The sequence below is a fragment of the Pan troglodytes genome, chromosome 13 (genome assembly GCF_028858775.2).
Source record: "Pan troglodytes isolate AG18354 chromosome 13, NHGRI_mPanTro3-v2.0_pri, whole genome shotgun sequence".
Taxonomy (NCBI): domain Eukaryota; kingdom Metazoa; phylum Chordata; class Mammalia; order Primates; family Hominidae; genus Pan; species Pan troglodytes.
This window is the reverse complement of record NC_072411.2, coordinates 21,594,691-21,611,278: the sequence shown is the minus strand read 5'-3', so window position 1 is coordinate 21,611,278 and position 16,588 is coordinate 21,594,691. Positions and strand designations below refer to the sequence as shown.

Genomic DNA, 16,588 nt, shown 5'->3' with positions numbered 1-16,588 from the left:
GCTGCCCACGCACACGCTCACACAGTGTCCCAGGCCATGATAGCAAAGGTGATCGCCCACTCAGGACGATGTAGATCAGGAACCCCCAAAAGAAAGACAGAGGCAGGAGATGTGGCTGAGGCTGCCGGCCCAGCCTCCCCATGGCAGGTGACTCTACGCCAGGAGCAGCAGGCAGAGGGCAGGACTTACCCGTGCACGCCGTGGACAGAATGAGGCTCGTAATGGTACCTTCCTTCCTGGTGTCGCATGTCAATCGGTAGGGGCGCATGGAATGGTGGCAACAGATGCTGCGGCACTGCAGAGGGGGAGAGAGAAACAAGACTTCAAAAACTTTCCCCCTCCCTCAAAAAGCTACTTTCAAAGGGCTTTAAAGCTCAATGAATTTCATAGCAAGAGCAGCCAGGACAAGGGGCTCCGCAGTGCCCGCACGATCACACACCCACGAAGGGGGATGAATAAATAATCAAAGTCTGCCCGAGAATTCTACATCTTTCACATAAAAGATCCCCAACTGCGCTCTTGACAAAGACAAGCAACTAAGCACTCTTTGAACTCGGGGAGATTACAGGCAGGGCCACGAAACTGGGCTCAGCCCGCAAATCAGGGCTGACAGAGCGACAGGCTCCAACTCCGCCGGCTTCTGCCCATGCCGGCCCTGGCTGCGTGTGGCTCCAGCAGCACCAGGTTACGGCATCCGGATGCTGCAGTGCACGCAGGCTGGAGGTGTTGACCTAGAGCCATTTGTGATGGCACGGCCCGCAGACGGTGCCGCCAGCCTCAGGAAGGCCAAATCCCACCCAACTGCTGTCCCGTTTTGCTGGCAGTATAAAGTGGACATCTATGTGGATCTGTTAGTTCTCCAGCTCTTAATATTAATTCTTGACCCCTAAACGCTGTCGGGTGCCCCCAGGATCGAAAACTCCAGCACGTGCGTGTCAGTTTCCAGAGCTGAGTCAGCCTCCTGTCTGAACTTGGCCTGCCCTCGACAAATCATCATGATAATTGTAGGATGCTCTTTGTTTATTAAAAAAAAAAAAATTCCTGGGTACCCTGGAGGCAAACATAATTATAGGCTTTAGGAAAACAAGGCTTTTAACAAAGTAGTTATACTGGGAAAAGGGCTAAGAAGTGGGGATTTCTTAGTCGACTCTCCCTCAGTCTGAAGGCCACAGGCCAGTGGGAAGCAGGGTTAAGTTTGGATTTCTGAATATTTTAAAGAAATGTGGATGGGTTTGTGATAGGTATGTACAGCTCAGCTGACTGCTAGGCTAAGAAATGCAGACAAATTTTTAGGAGAGATGGGGTTTCATCATGTTGGCCAGGTTGGTCTCGAACTCCTGACCTCCATCTGCCTCGGCCTCCCAAAGTGCTGGGATTACAGGCAAAGAGCGAAACTTCACCTCAAAAAACCAAAAAACAAACAAACAAACAAAAAAATGTAGAAAAATAATGCTACTAACTGTTTCTGTGCAAACAGATTCTGGTACAATACCATAAATACTACGAATTCTTTTTTTTTTTTTTTCTTGTAGTAAAGACATCTAAAATTTACCATTTAAATTTTTTTTTTTTTTTTTTTTTTGAGACGGAGTCTCGCTCTGTCACCCAGGCTGGAGTGCAGTGGAGCGATCTCGGCTCACAGCAAGCTCCACCTCCCGGGTTCACGCCATTCTCCTGCCTCAGCCTCCCGAGTAGCTGGGACCACAGGTGCCCGACACCACGCCCGGCTAATTTTTTTGTATTTTTAGTAGAGACGGGGTTTCACCGTGTTAGCCAGGATGGTCTCAATCTCCTGACCTTGTGATCCACCCGCCTCGGCCTCCCAAAGTGCTGGGATTACAGGCGTGAGCCACCACGCCCGGCCCATTTAAACCATTTTTTTACACGCACAGTTGAGTGGCATTAAGCCCCTTTGCATTGTTGTGTAATCATCACCACCATCCATCTCCACAACTGAAACTCTGCACCCACGAAACACTAACTCCCATTACTCTCCCCCAGCCCCTGCACATTCACCATTCTACCTCCTGCCTCTATGAATTTCCCATGCTAGCTATTCCGTGCAAGAAAGATCAGACAGTATTTGTCCTTTTGAGACTGGCTTATTTCACTTCGCATAATGTCCTCAAGGTTCATCCATGTTACAGCCTGTGCCAGAATCTCCTTCCTTTTTAAGGCTGAATAACAATCTATTGTATTGGATAGACCACATTTTTTTTGTCCACTCATCTGTCAATGGATGCTTGGGTTGAACACAATGGATTCTTAATGGGAAGAAATTTTTCTCCTGAAATTTTAACTTTAATTTTTACATGTTCAACTCCATCTTCATAATTTCACAATACTGGCACTTTCCATGGGGACCAGGAAAAACAAAAAGCAAATCTTCTCACCCTGATTCAATCAGTTTCCCCAACTCAGACTCAAAGAGGAGTTGGTTGCAGGCACGTGGTCCAAGCCTCTGGGCCAGCTATCACTTCCAGAGCCGCCGAGTGCTGGAAGGACAACCTTTTCTCTGAGGCCCTGGCCCTGCACAGGTGAGCCGGGCATGTGGCTGTGACTAAGGTGGCTGTGATGGGACCACCAGGTGCTCCGGAGGCTGGGAACCCTGAGGGTCAGAGCTCACTCACCTGCTGCATGACTTTTGTAAGTTTCTTTGCCTCTCTGAGTCTCCATTTGTTCATCTGAAAATGGATAACAGTAACTACCTACATGGCTGCGGTGAAGACGTAAAAAGCCCACACACAGGAGGCACTTCGCCCGGAGACTGTGCAGATAGGACACACTCATCAAGTGTCACTGCTGAGGAGGACAAGTAGCACTCATGTTTGGAGCCTCCAAAGTCCATCATCAAACTATGAATTTACTAATGTGGGGCACAGGAAAACTGGCTCATACTGGTTGCAAACCCTAGGGAGGGTGGGGGGCCAAGCACTGCTTGCTCACAGACCAAGAGACCACTGGATCCCCAGGGAGTCAGCAGGGAAACAGTGTTCGCTTTCCCAAATGTGTAGAAAAGGGCCTTAAAAACATGGCAGGGCAGACCAGATTCCAGTATTTTGCCAACAAAATAAAAATGGTTGTGTGTGTATGTGTGTGTGTGTGTGTGTGTGTGTATTTCTAAATGTTTCCTTGCACATCCAGAAGCCCCCTGATGCAACTAGTGTTACTATGCCCATTAAAGAGATGAGGAAACGGAAGCCAAGAATGATTCATGGCCTTGCCCAAAGTCGCAGGACTACAAAACGACAGTGCCAAGAGGAGAATCCAAGGCTCTGAATGGCTTTTCCCTCCACCCAGCCTAAATGACACTCGGAGGCAGCTCCCAAGCGCCAGGGTGATCCCAGACCCCCATCGACCCAGCACGTCCCCACCTTGCTATGTACTTTAGTTAACAAATGCACACACAGTCCACAGCTCTGCTTTCAGCACTTGGCAAATACCAGCTCCTGGGTCTTCCCAGAGACCCCAGGAAGCTGCATTCAGTCCAGGATTCCTTGTTCTTCACATAGGCCATCTCCCAGCACCCTGGTGTGCCTACCATTCATGGTCTTGCTCCTCCAGAGGCTGAGGGGGGGTCTCCTAATGCCATCAGAGCCCAGACCACCCCACCCTACCCCCAGCTATGAGCTGACATGCTCTGCTCAGGATTCAGGATTCAGGCAACTTCACCCAGGTCTATAAAGTCTATGGAACATTGTGAGCTTCAGGGGTTTACCAGGCAAACATGAAGTACAGGTACCACTGAGGCTGCCTCTCTGCCCCACAAGACTAAGCCATGGTGTGTGTGTGTGTGTGTGTATGTGTATATACGTGTGTGTGAGGTGTGTTTGCATATGTGTGTGGTATGTGTCTACATGTAGCATGTGTGGGGTATGTATATGTGTGTGCTGCACGTGCATGTGTGAGTATGTGCAGTGCGTGTATGTGTGTAGTGTGTCGTGTGTGTCTCTGTTGTAGTACGTGTGTGTCTTTATATGTATGTGTATTGCTATATGTGCATGTGTGTTGTATGTGTATGTGCGTTGCTGTGTATGTGCATGTGATGTGTGTGTTGCTGTATGTGGATATGCTGTGTGTTGTATGTGTATGTATGTGTTGCTGTGTATGTGTGTGCTGTATGTGTGTGTTGCTGTGTGCATATGCATGGATGTTATATGTGTATGTGTGTTACTGCGTATACATGCATATGTATGCTGTATGTGTGTGTTGTTGTATGTGCATGTTGCTGTGTGTATATACTTGTGTGTTGCTGTGTATATGTACATGCATGTTGTATGCATGTGTGTTGCTGTGTGTATATGCAAATGCTGTGTGTGGTATGTGTCTGCTGCCGTGTTTATGTGCATCTGTGTGTTGTATGTGTACATATGCATTGCTGTGTATGTGTGTGTGTTGTACGTGTATGTTGCTGTGTATGTGTGTGTGCTGTTGTGTGTGTGTGTTGCTGTGTATATGTGTATGTGTGTGCTGTATGTGTATAAGTGTTGCTGTGTGTATGTGGAGGTGGTGTGTGTATGTTGCTGTGTATATGTGTGTATGTGTGCCATATGTGTGTGTTGCTGTGTGTATGTGCATATGGTGTGTATGTTGCTGTGTATATGTGTGTGTGTGCCATATGTGTGTACTGCTGTGTGTATGTACATGTGGTGTGTGTTGGAGGAGGGGCCTGAGGCTTCCAGAAAGAGGCCCGGGGAGGGTTCCCACAGAGTCCTGCTATAGTGGGGCCTGCCGTCTGTTGTCTGTCAGCTCCTGGGGTGGAGGCTGTGGAGGTCACAGGAGAAGCAATTTCTCTTTCTCCAGGTAGGCAGGGCTGCAGGTGGCACCTCTTACCAGCTCTGCTGCTCTCCAGGAGCCTGGGTCACCTGTGGAATGTGCAGGCTGCACCCGTGCACTCCTCTCTCACCCCCTGGAATCCCCAGGAGGAGCCTGGGAACACGTGTTAGTGGGTCCTCCTGTCCTGGCGGTGATGTGTGAGGTTGGCCAGGGCAGAGTGGCAATGTGCCCACTAGGGTTGCTGTTGTGGGGGCTCATCTCCAGCAAGGTCTGCTGCCTCATGGGGCTTTGCTGACAGCACCTTTAGTTTTACCATTAACCTTGTTCTTATTCCCATTTTTCAGAAAAGAACATCAAGGCTCAGGGTGGTGGGACTCTACTTCCATAAGAGCAATGATCCATTGGGTGGTAAATGACTGGTGGTCTCATAGTCTTTTCCCCACACAGCCCAGCCCAGCACCCAGCATGCAGCAGGCCTTCAGTGAGTAGAGCCTCTGGCACTGCTATCCCAACACAGTAGCACAGTGTTTGCCCCAGGATGGACAGGGATGTATAAGGCCAGCTAGTCGGCCGAGGTGCAAGGAGTAAGACCAGGGACCTGCCCAGACCCTTCCGCTCACCCTCAGAGAGAAGACCCCATCTATTCACATCAGCAGTTGTGAAGTATGAATAGCTGTCATCTAGAAATATTCATTCACTCATTTATTTATGCATGCATGCATCTACCTTGTATCAAGCATTTGCTATGTGGCAGGCACTGTTCTAGGCCCTGGGAACAGTGTTGTGACAAGGCAGCCCACACCATGGCCCAGTGAGAGGAGACAGGTGGTGGACAAGTCAGCAAACATATTTATAACATAGTGTCAGAGAGGGATGAAGCTAAGGAGGAAATCCACCTGGGAGAGGGAACAGAGGAGACATGGATGAGGCACGGAGGTAAGTCAGCCTCTTTGGAGAAGGAGCTTGGGGCAGAAGGAATAGCAAATTCAAAGGCCAGGTGTCAGGAGAACTCAGTGATTTCAGCATGAAGACTAATTTGCCAGGCACAGAAGGATGGATGGAGGTGGAAAGGCAGGAGAGAAGGTCCTATCACACTAGCCAGGCCATGGGAAGAACCTTGGGATTGTTTTCTGAGCAATCTGGGAAGCCCCTGGGAAGTCCTGAGCAGGCAGTCACCTGCTCTGATACAAATTTTGGAAATGCTGTACAAGGAGGGTCCAGTGCTGTGGGGCAGTGGTGCCCATCCGCCAGGAATCCCAGACTGGCCCTGCCGCTAGGTGGCCATGGGACTTTGGGGAAATTACGTCCCTTCTCTGGGTCTCACACTCCTTGTACAACAGGGATTAGAGGAGCTATGAGGTCCCTTCCTACTGGCACATTCCTGCTATCTGTAAATGGTTGCCCACTGCCCAGGCAAAGGGCCTTGCTTATTCCAGCCAGTGATACCCCAAGGCTTCAGGAGGGACCTCCTGAGCAGGCCCAGACCAGGGCTCTGGGTGCAGGTGCTGGCTCATCTTTGTGGCCCTGTATGTATAATGACTGACCCAATGGCCCTTCTAACCCACTTGACACACCAGCCCCAGCCCCAATCCTCTGAGCCCAGGTGTAATAGGACAGCACCCCAACACCCCCCCCAACACACACGCACACACGTGCACACACAGTCTCTACAGACCAGCTTTTCTTCTCAAGTAACCTGAGGGATAAAGGTTGACCCTGACTCATTGGTGGTCTCTTTCAGACCAGCACGGATTGTCCCACAGCCCCCGATGGAAACATTCAGAGGTGAATGCCTTGCTCAGAGCCCCCTGGCCAGGCTGAGGAGGGAAAAATTCTGCTTTCCAACTCTGGCAAGAAACTGCTGCATCCAGAGGCTGCAGAAGCCCACGAGGAGCATGAAGATGCGTGGGAAGAATAGGCGCTGCCTTGAGTGACATCCTGAGCCAGACCCTTACACACACAGCTTTCATTGTTGGCTTCTGTGTTTTTTTTTTTTTTCAAGTAAAAGAAAAAATCCAAAATTAATCATGTCCTTCCGGCAGAGGGACAGACACACCATCCCCCCGAAAACATACACACCCCGTATGCCATTTCCAAGAAATGACTCTCTTTTTAAGTTTCTGAGGAAGAAACTCTAAGATGGGAATTTTCAATGGATCATCACTCCCCTCTGGAAAAAAAAAAAATGCACATTTGTTTTTGATCCTACACAGAAAGCCCAACAGCCTGAGAAGCTGAGGGTGGCGGAGTGACGGCTTTTTCTTTAAAATCCTGGAACTTTTCTACGCTGCAGTTTCAACACCAAATGTTTCTTGCTGGCGGTCCCAGGGCGAGCAGACACTGGTGTGGGCAGTGTCCTGGGTGTAATGGTCTCCTTGTGTCAGTGAGGAGGGCAGTGAGGGGGCAAGGACAGCCCTTCCCCGGAAACCTGGCTCAAGTTAATGCCCCATTAGAAATGATCCTGTGGATTCCTGGGGGAGAGAAGGAGGTAGGGGTCTGCAGAGTTCAGACAAAAAATCGGGAAAACTGGGTCATGGAAACATGACCAGGCGGCCTCCGTCAGCAGCCGGAGGAATTCTCCTCGGATGAAGTCATGTGTTGCCACAGCGCAGAGGCACTGCCCCGTGGCTGGGCTCCCAGAGAAGCCTGAGGGCCTGTTCCATGGCAGAGAGGCCAGGGAGGTGAAAGCAGCCACCTCCCAGGACAGAGTGGCTGTGTTGGGGATGCCCCAGCCCTCTGGGCTGTCCAGTCCTAGAGATTAGCACCGTCTCCAGTTACCATGGTCTCTTCCATCAAGACTGCGGGAGGGAATTAGCTTGGAAGCATGTGGTCGCTGTGCACCAGTCCGGCCTGGACCAGAGAAGAAACCGGTTTCAGAGAGAAATCGAGTTGCCCCGGCACTGACGGAGGGAAGGTGAGGCCCAGCCTTGCACCATACAGGTCTGTGTTATGACGAGGCAGCGCAAACACACCTCAGTGCAGCTTGTGGGCCCGGGAAGGAAGGCAGTGGCATGGCTGGGGCCTGGATCCCCATCCTTCTTGGGCAATTGGCCCACACTCCAGGGTCACCATGTAGGAGGCCAGTGTGGTAGCTGCATCCATGACCAGAAATCAAGGAAGGGCGTATGAGGCCTTTGGTTCCAAACGCCAGGGCCCTCAGCCCCTTGGCTGTGGCCAGGATGGGGAAGCCCAGTGATGCTGAGTGTTGCTGTGGAGGGTTCCAGAGATTGGCTCCCATGCTGCAGGTGTGAATCCCAGGGGACAGTGCTGGAGCCACGTGGAGAGAGACTCCTTTGGAGCAGCCATGCTGCGCCCACTGGGTGGGCCCCCTGTCAGGACCATAGGTCCCCATGCCCTGTCCACCTGCCACACTCAGGTGGCCTCTGTGATGCCCACATGCACCTTCACAGCCTTCAGGCCAGGAGGCTTTGATATGTGTGGGACCCTGGCCAGCACTCGCACACAAAGCACTCCTGGGGTGCCTGCTCTGCATCGGGTCGGGCACTCTTACGTGAGGAGTGGACTCCAATCAGCTGAAGTGGAGGCATTCTTACTTGGCACGTCTCTGGGATGACTGGAGAAGGGCTTTTTGACATCCAATTTTGTTCCCACTATGGGGGACTTTGGGATTCTCCAGTTAAAAACTAATTTATCATGTTCCTTTAACTTAGAATTCCTTGCATATTAAGTAACATCCAGCACAGTATTATTTTCTTAGAAGCAAACAGAACTTGGGAGTCATGGGAATGGATTCACACCAAAGTGTAGATGGCTTACTGGTTGCTTTTCTCCTAATGGAAGGACCTAGGCACAAAATACACCGATATCTTTGGCAAAAGAAGGCGCTAGTGTAGAAGAAAGAAAAAAGCAGTAGAGGGGCAGGCTGGAAGTCAAGGTAATCTTTGCAGTCAGAGTGAAGTCCAGCTTGCTCCAGCGTCACACATCAGCCAAAGGACAGTCCTACAGGACATCACCTGTCCCTGTTGTCTAAGGAGCTTGGGATAGGAGCAGAACGCACCTAAGCAATGAATCCAGACAGACCTGAGTGTGAACCACGGCTCTGTCATTCGCTAGCAAGTAATGAGTGTTCCAAGCTTCAGTTTCATCATCTGTAAAATAGGAATGACATCAACCCAACTGCTGTGAAGAATATTTATGGTGGGCCGGGCGCAGTGGCTCACGCCTGTAATCCCAACTCTTTGGGAGGCCGAGGTGGGTGGATCACCTGAGGTCAGGAGTTTGACACCATCCTGGCCAACATGGCGAAACCCCATCTCTACTAAAAATACAAAAATTAGCCAGGGGTGGTGGTGCAAGCCTGTAATCCCAGCTACTGGAGAGGCTGAGGCAGGAGAATAACTTGAACCTGGGAGCTGGAGGTTGCAGTGAGCTGAGATTGCGCCAATGCACTCCAGCCTGGGAGACAGAGAGAAGCTCCATATCCAAAAAAAAAAAAAAAAGAATATTTATGGTGTCCATAGAGTAGAAACCCCTAATAAGTGATAATGCCCTTCCCCATCTCTGAGCAGATGTGACAAGGGTCCCGGTGCTATGGTAATGAAGAGAACTTTTCCTCCATTCCCAGTATAAGGGACATTGAGATGTATCAGATAGAAACTCATATAAGGCATCCACCGATGCTCCCTCCTTCAGCCATCCAGGTCTGATCTAGGGATACGATGTAGTTCAGACACATCACCCCACTCATATGGCCTTGACATACACAGGGTTTGGGCTCCACCCAGCCCAGCTCTGCAGCTGTCTCTGGAATCCACGGCGGAGCTGCTCACCACCCAGGGCAGAGTTATCCATGCACAGATGTGTACTCTGTGCAAACTCACTGCTTGACAGAGTGAGGATGCAGGAACTGATGAAAGCCATGGCTTTGCAGGAAAGATCTTCTATAAATTAATCCCTGCTGGCCACTCACCCCTATTCCCAGATGACCAATCCCCAGGAGGCTTAGGCTGGCTACTACAAGCTCTGGTGTTTCGCACCATTCTTTCCCTAGTGTCTGTGTCCATGCTGCCCGCAGAAAATAAGCAGGGGAGGGAACTTGCAAGGTGGTCTGGGAGTTCAGGTGAACACTATTATGAATTCCGTTTAAAAGGAGGGCTCCCACTCTCCTTGTCTGCATCAGCCACATATCCCATGGCTGCAGCAATAACTCCCCTCTTGGGAAAGTCAGCAGCAGGAGAAGCCCAAGGCAGAAGGGATGTGACCAGGTCCCAGCCTGTGACATCTCATGAAGGCTCCTCCTGTGTGCTGCAAGGCAGCAGCAGTGCAGAGGATGGGGTCTCCTCTACAATTCAATTATTTTACACCAAACCCAGTACCACTTCCCTCCAGGAAAGGGGGTGCATGGATGGCCTGGACAAAGCTGCAAGGAGGGCAAGGCTGGGCAGGGTACTGCATCTTCAGGCTGCTTCTGGGCTCTGCCAGGAAGCACAGGCTCAGGAGAACAGAGTGGGGCCTGAATGCACACATGTGCCATCTCGGGGCCCTGGGCCAGGTCTGAGTTGTCAAACAAGAACAGATGCACCACTGGCTACATGGTCGTCAATGACTCCCCAGTCTCAACAGAGAGAAAGAAAGTGAGAGTGATTGCTAGTTTCCATTCCACGCTTAATGTACAATTTGATCAGTTAAACCACTTAATCCTATATGAAACAGGAATGTGAAGACACCTTATGAAATGAAAAATGTTAATCTCATGGGTAAGGATGGCGATCAGCACCGTCATTCTGGTGATGAACCCCAGAAGGCCAGCGCCCTCCCAACACCAATGATGCTGGATGTCAGCTTGCTGTTTGCATGGCTAAGGTCGCTTCTGGCCATTTATTCTGGGCTTGTCACAAATCCCATGGAGCAAGACTCTGCTCTCTCCTATTCCTGTGGAGATCCCAGGCCCAATCCCCAGGGAAGTTGTACCTAAAGGCTTCCCAGAAGATACCAGAAACGACGACACCAGCTTCAAAGAAGAGGCTGGATGCTCCCTCCTTCAGCCATCCAGGTCTGATCTAGGGATACGATGTAGTTCAGACACGTTGTCCCACTAATACGGCCTTGACATACACAGGCTTTGGGCCCCATCAAGCCTGGCTCCACAGCTGTCTCTGGAATCCACGGCGGAGCTGCTCACCACCCAGGGCAGAGTTCTCCATCCACAGTTGGAAGTCACAACCACACACCCTGCTGCAGGTCAAGGCTTCCCCTACTTGCTCAATGTAAGAGGACGCTGCTCATGGGCTCTGGAGGCCAAAGAGAACAAGAGGCATAATTCCTGCCCACAGGGAGTGCCCTGGGGCGCTGCTGTGTAAGCCACTGCCAGAGCTGGAGAGCCTGACCCTGCGGGATTCAGCGAGGCCCACGCAGCACAAACTGCCCAAGTGGCCTCAAAGTCAGGAAAAGATTTCCATGAGGTCTGGAGCAGCCAGGAAGGCTCATTGGAAGAGGCCAGACCTGGCAGAGCCAGAAGGAAGGGGGAGCATGGCAGGCTCTTCAGGCTCAGGGCAGTGCGGACAGTGAGCCCAGGATGCCCAATTGTGCCCTGGCACTGAACCGAGTGAAGTGTAAGCCCCGGTGCAAAGCATGTGGCCTCTCCTATACATACAGGATGAGGAACATCTCTTGCTGGCGTCCTCGAGAGGAACACATGACGTAATACACATAGTAAGAGGTACATGATGAAGCACCCACTAAGCCCTGATATCGGGGTTTCTCAGGCTGTTGCTGGGCCCTGTTGCCAGAGCTCCTGCCTCAGTGAGCCTGGGCATGTCTAACAGGTTCCCAGTGATGCAGATGCTGCTGCTCCAGGGACCACCCTGGGAGGGAGACTCACAGGCCCTTTGGCATTTCCACACTTGCTGTGGATCCGTAGTTCCCAGTTGCACAGTAAGGAAGGGGAAATCATTTCTCATGTCCATGCGCCTACTAGGCATTGTACTAACTGGAGAAACTCAACACAGAAGATCAGAGAGGCGGGAGTGGGGGAGACATTTGAATCCTGGTGACCATTTACCAGTGCTTCTGAGCAGCAGCTGCAAGGGGTCTGGGTGCCACTGGGAATGCAGGTTTGGAAGGCATCCAGGGGTCTGTGCTTTTCGATGGTACATGAATGAAAGTGCACACCAGGGCTGGGAGAGGCTGCCAGGGACTTTCTCCCCTTGCTAGGGAGCCTTGGTCTGTTCTGAGATCCTGACACTTTCAAAGGCCAGCCCTTCAGCCACGTGAGCCCAGGTGACCAGGTGTTCACAAATGAGGACGAAGTCACTGGCCTAAGCATCAGAGGTAGGAAGCGCCGAAAGAGCACGAATCATGGAAAACCTCCTTCCCCAGGGCCTTATGCAAATGGCAGCATGATTTTCAATAATAAGCCACAGGACAGGAGAATTCCAGAGGCCCTCCTGATGCCCAGCCACCACCCCACAGGAAGCATTTAATAAGAATAATATCCTGAATGGCCACTCCACAACGTGCAACTAAAAAGTGCTTCTGTCTCACTTGGGGGAAAAAAGTGGGGGGAGGAATTAAAATCAGACAGGAAATTCCAACACCACGAGCTGGCTGGTGTCCGGCTGGCTGAGGCCCAGGCCACTCACGCAATCAGGCCTGCCCTGCAGACACAGCCTAGCAGGACCCGTGGCCTCTGCTGGGTCCGCCCACGCACACTGCCCACCCCAGGCTGAGGTGTTACTTGACAAATTAGCTGCTGAAAGAGAGAGTGTGCTGGGCTGGGGCCAGCACAGCCACTCCACACCAGGCACAGAGTCCTGAGACTGGTCTCCTGGTGAGGGCAGGTAGGGATGCAGAGGGACCTGCACATTCCAGGGTGAGGAGTGTGCTCCAGCCAACGCCACGGGAGAGGCCAGCCCCGTGCCATTTGGGTCTGGCCGCTCGAGAGCCAGGCAGTCATGGGATCTGTTCCCTGCAACAGTGGCCTTGAAGTGACAGGAGACAGGCCACAAGAGGCGGCATAGTGTCCTGTTGGACAGAGCTGAGGCTGCCACCAGTGCCACAGCCAAGTCTGGCTTGATTGCTGACTCACCGAACCTTCCTGTGCCTCGGTGTCCTTATCTGTAAAATGAGGATAGGGACAGGACCCATGTCAGAGGGAGACTGTGAAGTGGAGAAGAGCTAGTGCAGGGCCAGGCACGCAGTAGGGCCCTGAAGGGTGCTGGTGTGGCCATCCCTACAGACCCCTCTGCTGGGCTCCTGCCCCTTTAGCAAGGGGTGGGAGACTGGGGTGAGCTCCAGAGGGACACTTGGGAGATGCCCGCCATCACAAGGAATGGGAGGGGCTGCCTGCCTGTCTGGGTAGACATGTAGAGTCCCACATTAGAGAATTTTAGGGCTGGAAGAAACAATAGGGCTGGTCAAGCTTGCTTAAGGTTGAAAACTCTGTCTTGGTCACAGAATGTTTCTAAAAAAGTAGTGTGCAGCCTCCCCACTGCAAAATGCAATAGATTTGAAGCCCAGAGGACCATGGCTCCCAGGGACCCTGGCACCTTGCAGAATCCAATGCAGAAAGCAGGAATCCAGCCCAGGAGCTGGAGGAGACGGTGCCCAGGCCCTAGTGCTCCTTCCACCTGTCACAGGCCAGGGCTAGGCCAGGTGGCCTGGGATGGATTCAGGCTTTCCCCTAAAATCTTGCTGCCCCTTGACATACTCACTTGACAGTATACACTGGCGACCCCGTCAGCTGGCAGGGACCTTGTCGGCTAGCTATTGCAATGCTGACTGGTCCCCGGCAAGAAGCCCACTTGTCGCAGGTGATTTAGCCCTTTCAGGAGGATGACCATGCCATTCCTCTGTCTGGTCCCCACGGGTCGTGAAGGTGTCACTTGCCATTCTGTGTACTTAACTAGCATCCAGCCCCTTCCCTGCAGAGCCCAACAAGAGGTTTCTTGATCTGGCTTATAGGTCCTGCCTTGCGTCCTGCCGAGAGCATCAAGCCCCGGCTTTGCACTCTGCCATAGCTCTCGAGACGACAGTAAGGCCACCACATTTGGTCTCCACCAGGCCCTGGTGATGGTTTCCCAGGCTAAGCCAAGGCACCTCTTTATTCCAGGCTGCATTCTGAGGCAGGGCCTGCCACAGACAATCAATGACCTTTAAAACCGGGCAGCGGAATCAGCCACCTGGACAAGCAAACGAGCACTGGGGCTGGACTTACTGTCTTTCTGCAATCAATAGGCGAATGACAAAATGCTCTCCATTCCTTCATCCAAGCAGGTCCCGTAAGGGCCACTTCCTGGGAGCCTCTTGTCAGTCCCAGTAATTATGTTTCTCAAAGGGATCCTTTAAAATTCTCTGTACCTTGGACTAGAATCTTCCCTAGGTATCCACTCATCCAATGCAGCCCTGGCCAACAGAAATACAATGTGGGCCACATATGTTATTGTAAATTTTCTAGGAGCCACATTAAAAAAAAACTAAAAAGAAACAGGTGATTATTTTAATAACACAATTTAATTGAACCAGTACATCAAAAATACTATCACTTCAACATGGAACCAGTATAAAAATTGTTAACGAGATGTGTTACATGCTTTTATTCCTACTACGTCTTCAAAACCTGGTACCTATCTTGCACTCACAGCACATCTCAATTAGGATAGCCACATTGCAAGCACTCAGCCACACACAGCTCGAGGCTACCCTACTGAACAGCTCAGGCCTAACTCGTTATCATTATTGACTTTCCACTGCTTCGGAATTCTAGTCTAGCTTAGTAAAAGTCCCATCGATACACAAAATATGGTGATGAGAATTCTCCCCAAACCTCAGTCCTTCCTCACCTCTGAATCTTAGCTTCCTACAAACTTCTATTTGGTCGCTTACATTTACTGATGAAAACACAGTTATTTTTCTTCCCTCCTTTCCTCCCTCCCTTCCATTCATTTAACTCACAAATGTTCCCAGAATCGTAGGAGGGTTACTTGCGATTCTGTGGGTGAGGCCGGTGCCCCGCCCAAGGGAGTAAGTCAGCCTGTGCCTCTCTCCCCACCCTTCCACACCCTTGACCTCTCCGCGCAGAGCTGGTCGACAGCACCTCCCTTGTTCTGCCCTGGATTGCTGCCCGCTGCGTTCTTGATAAGCTTGGAGTGTTCCCAGACACGGGAGTGGGTGTGTGGACTCCCGAGATCTTCGACAAATAAGAGTGTCCCCAGAAAGCAAAGCCCATGCCGGGGTCATGAGGGGCAGTGCGGCAGGACCGTGGAGAAACATCGGGCAAGCCGTGTTACACTTTCGGACGCCTGGCTCCCTGCCCGTATGATTCTGGACCCAGTTAACTGAATGATGGTTGGAGCACATGCCATTCCCACCACCCTCCCCACTCTCCCCACCAACGACCACTGTGGTGCATGGAAACAGTATTTCTCTTTGCTGGGATACGGTGTCCACCAGCAGGACTGGAGGCCAGTCCATGAATCCGTGGGAAGAGCCTGCTCCCCTATTTTGTTGGTTCAGAAACTGAGACACAGAATATGTGGTCTCACGACCCAACCCTCCAGCCCTGAGCGGTGCCCAGAATCTTATTTCCTAGAATAAGACTGTAGAAGAAAGGGAGGAGAAAAACATGCCAGAGCCTTCCTGACATCAGAAAAAAAAAAAACCTCTTGCAAAACAATATTTTGATGAGCTAAGCATGTGAATTAAAAGCAGACAGTCTACTTCGTTTTAAATAAACAGGGTTTAAGATCTAGGGGAAAACTCCCAAATACAATGTGTTTCGGGGCCGGAGAAACCAGAGCTGCCCTTCCACAAACCCACGAGCAGCCTGGCCTGTGCGCTCTCATCCGAGGTGTTTGTGGGCAAAGGCCCTGCTTTGTGGGTCCAGTCACACCTCAGTAGGGGGACCAGGAGGAGGGTCTGAGTGACTGACAGGTGGTCCCCAGGTCCTGCCATTGCCAGCAGAATGGAGTCAAGAGCCCCAGCCTGGCATTCAGGACCTCCAGATCCTGCCCCACAGACTCTCCCAGCCCCGGGGTCAAATGACAGCCTTGCAGACCCCATGCCTCCTAGGCTCCACCCTGCCTAGAAAGGCCCTGCCCACCACACCCCCTCATCCTCATCATGCCAACTCAGCCTGCCCTCAGCAACCCTGGTCCACACGAGCCTGCCTCCAGGAAGCTTCCTGGACCTTTCTTCTGCCACCCCCCTCCACCGCAGGCAGACGATACTCCCTCCACACCATTTCCTCTGAGTCAATGACCAGCCCAGCGCGTGGCATGGAGGAGGTGAGGAGTATGTGCCCAGTGAGTGAATGAATGAATACATGAATGAGTGAATCCTCCCACTATTGGAAAACAGAACCCGAGGATAACAAGGGTGGCCAGTAGCTACCGACGGTCAGTCTAAATTAATTTAGGACCGAGGAGAGAAAGCCATGCTGCTCGGGGCCGCAGCAGGAGACAGAGCAGTTTCTAGGAGTCAGCCACGCACTGGCCCTTCCTTGGAGACTGGAAACCGCAGTGGTTCTAACAGCCAGTGCACAGGGCTTCCTTCACACTGGAGCCTTCCTGAGCATGTCGCATTTGTTAACTCATTTCATCCTCATAGCGATTGATGAAGGTATTGTTACTATTATCTCCACTTTAGAGATGAGGAAACTGAGGCACAGGAGAGTTCAGTAACTTGCCCTGGGTCAGTCAAATGGCTAATCTGTGTCACAGCCAGACCTCATGCTCATTTCTCTGAAATTCCAGACATGGGTGGGGTAGGGTAGGGCGGTATGAGCTCTTCTTGGACCAGGAAGAAGAAATGAGGCCGGGGGAAGGCCCAGGTCTCAGTCTTTGCCCAACTCATC

The 16,588-nt window shown here is 51.6% G+C and overlaps 1 protein-coding gene across 5 annotated transcripts in view; it reads right to left on the bottom strand.

Annotated features, from left to right (window-relative positions):
* The window catches only part of GLI2 (GLI family zinc finger 2), a 257,207-nt gene that overhangs the window by 65,006 nt on the left and 175,613 nt on the right, over positions 1-16,588 (bottom strand). For all 5 annotated transcript variants that reach the window (XM_001158280.7, XM_009443195.4, XM_009443196.4 and 2 more), the window contains one exon: positions 190-295. In XM_001158280.7, the coding sequence (XP_001158280.2) occupies positions 190-295 (106 nt within the window). The remainder of the gene's footprint in view (positions 1-189; positions 296-16,588) is intronic.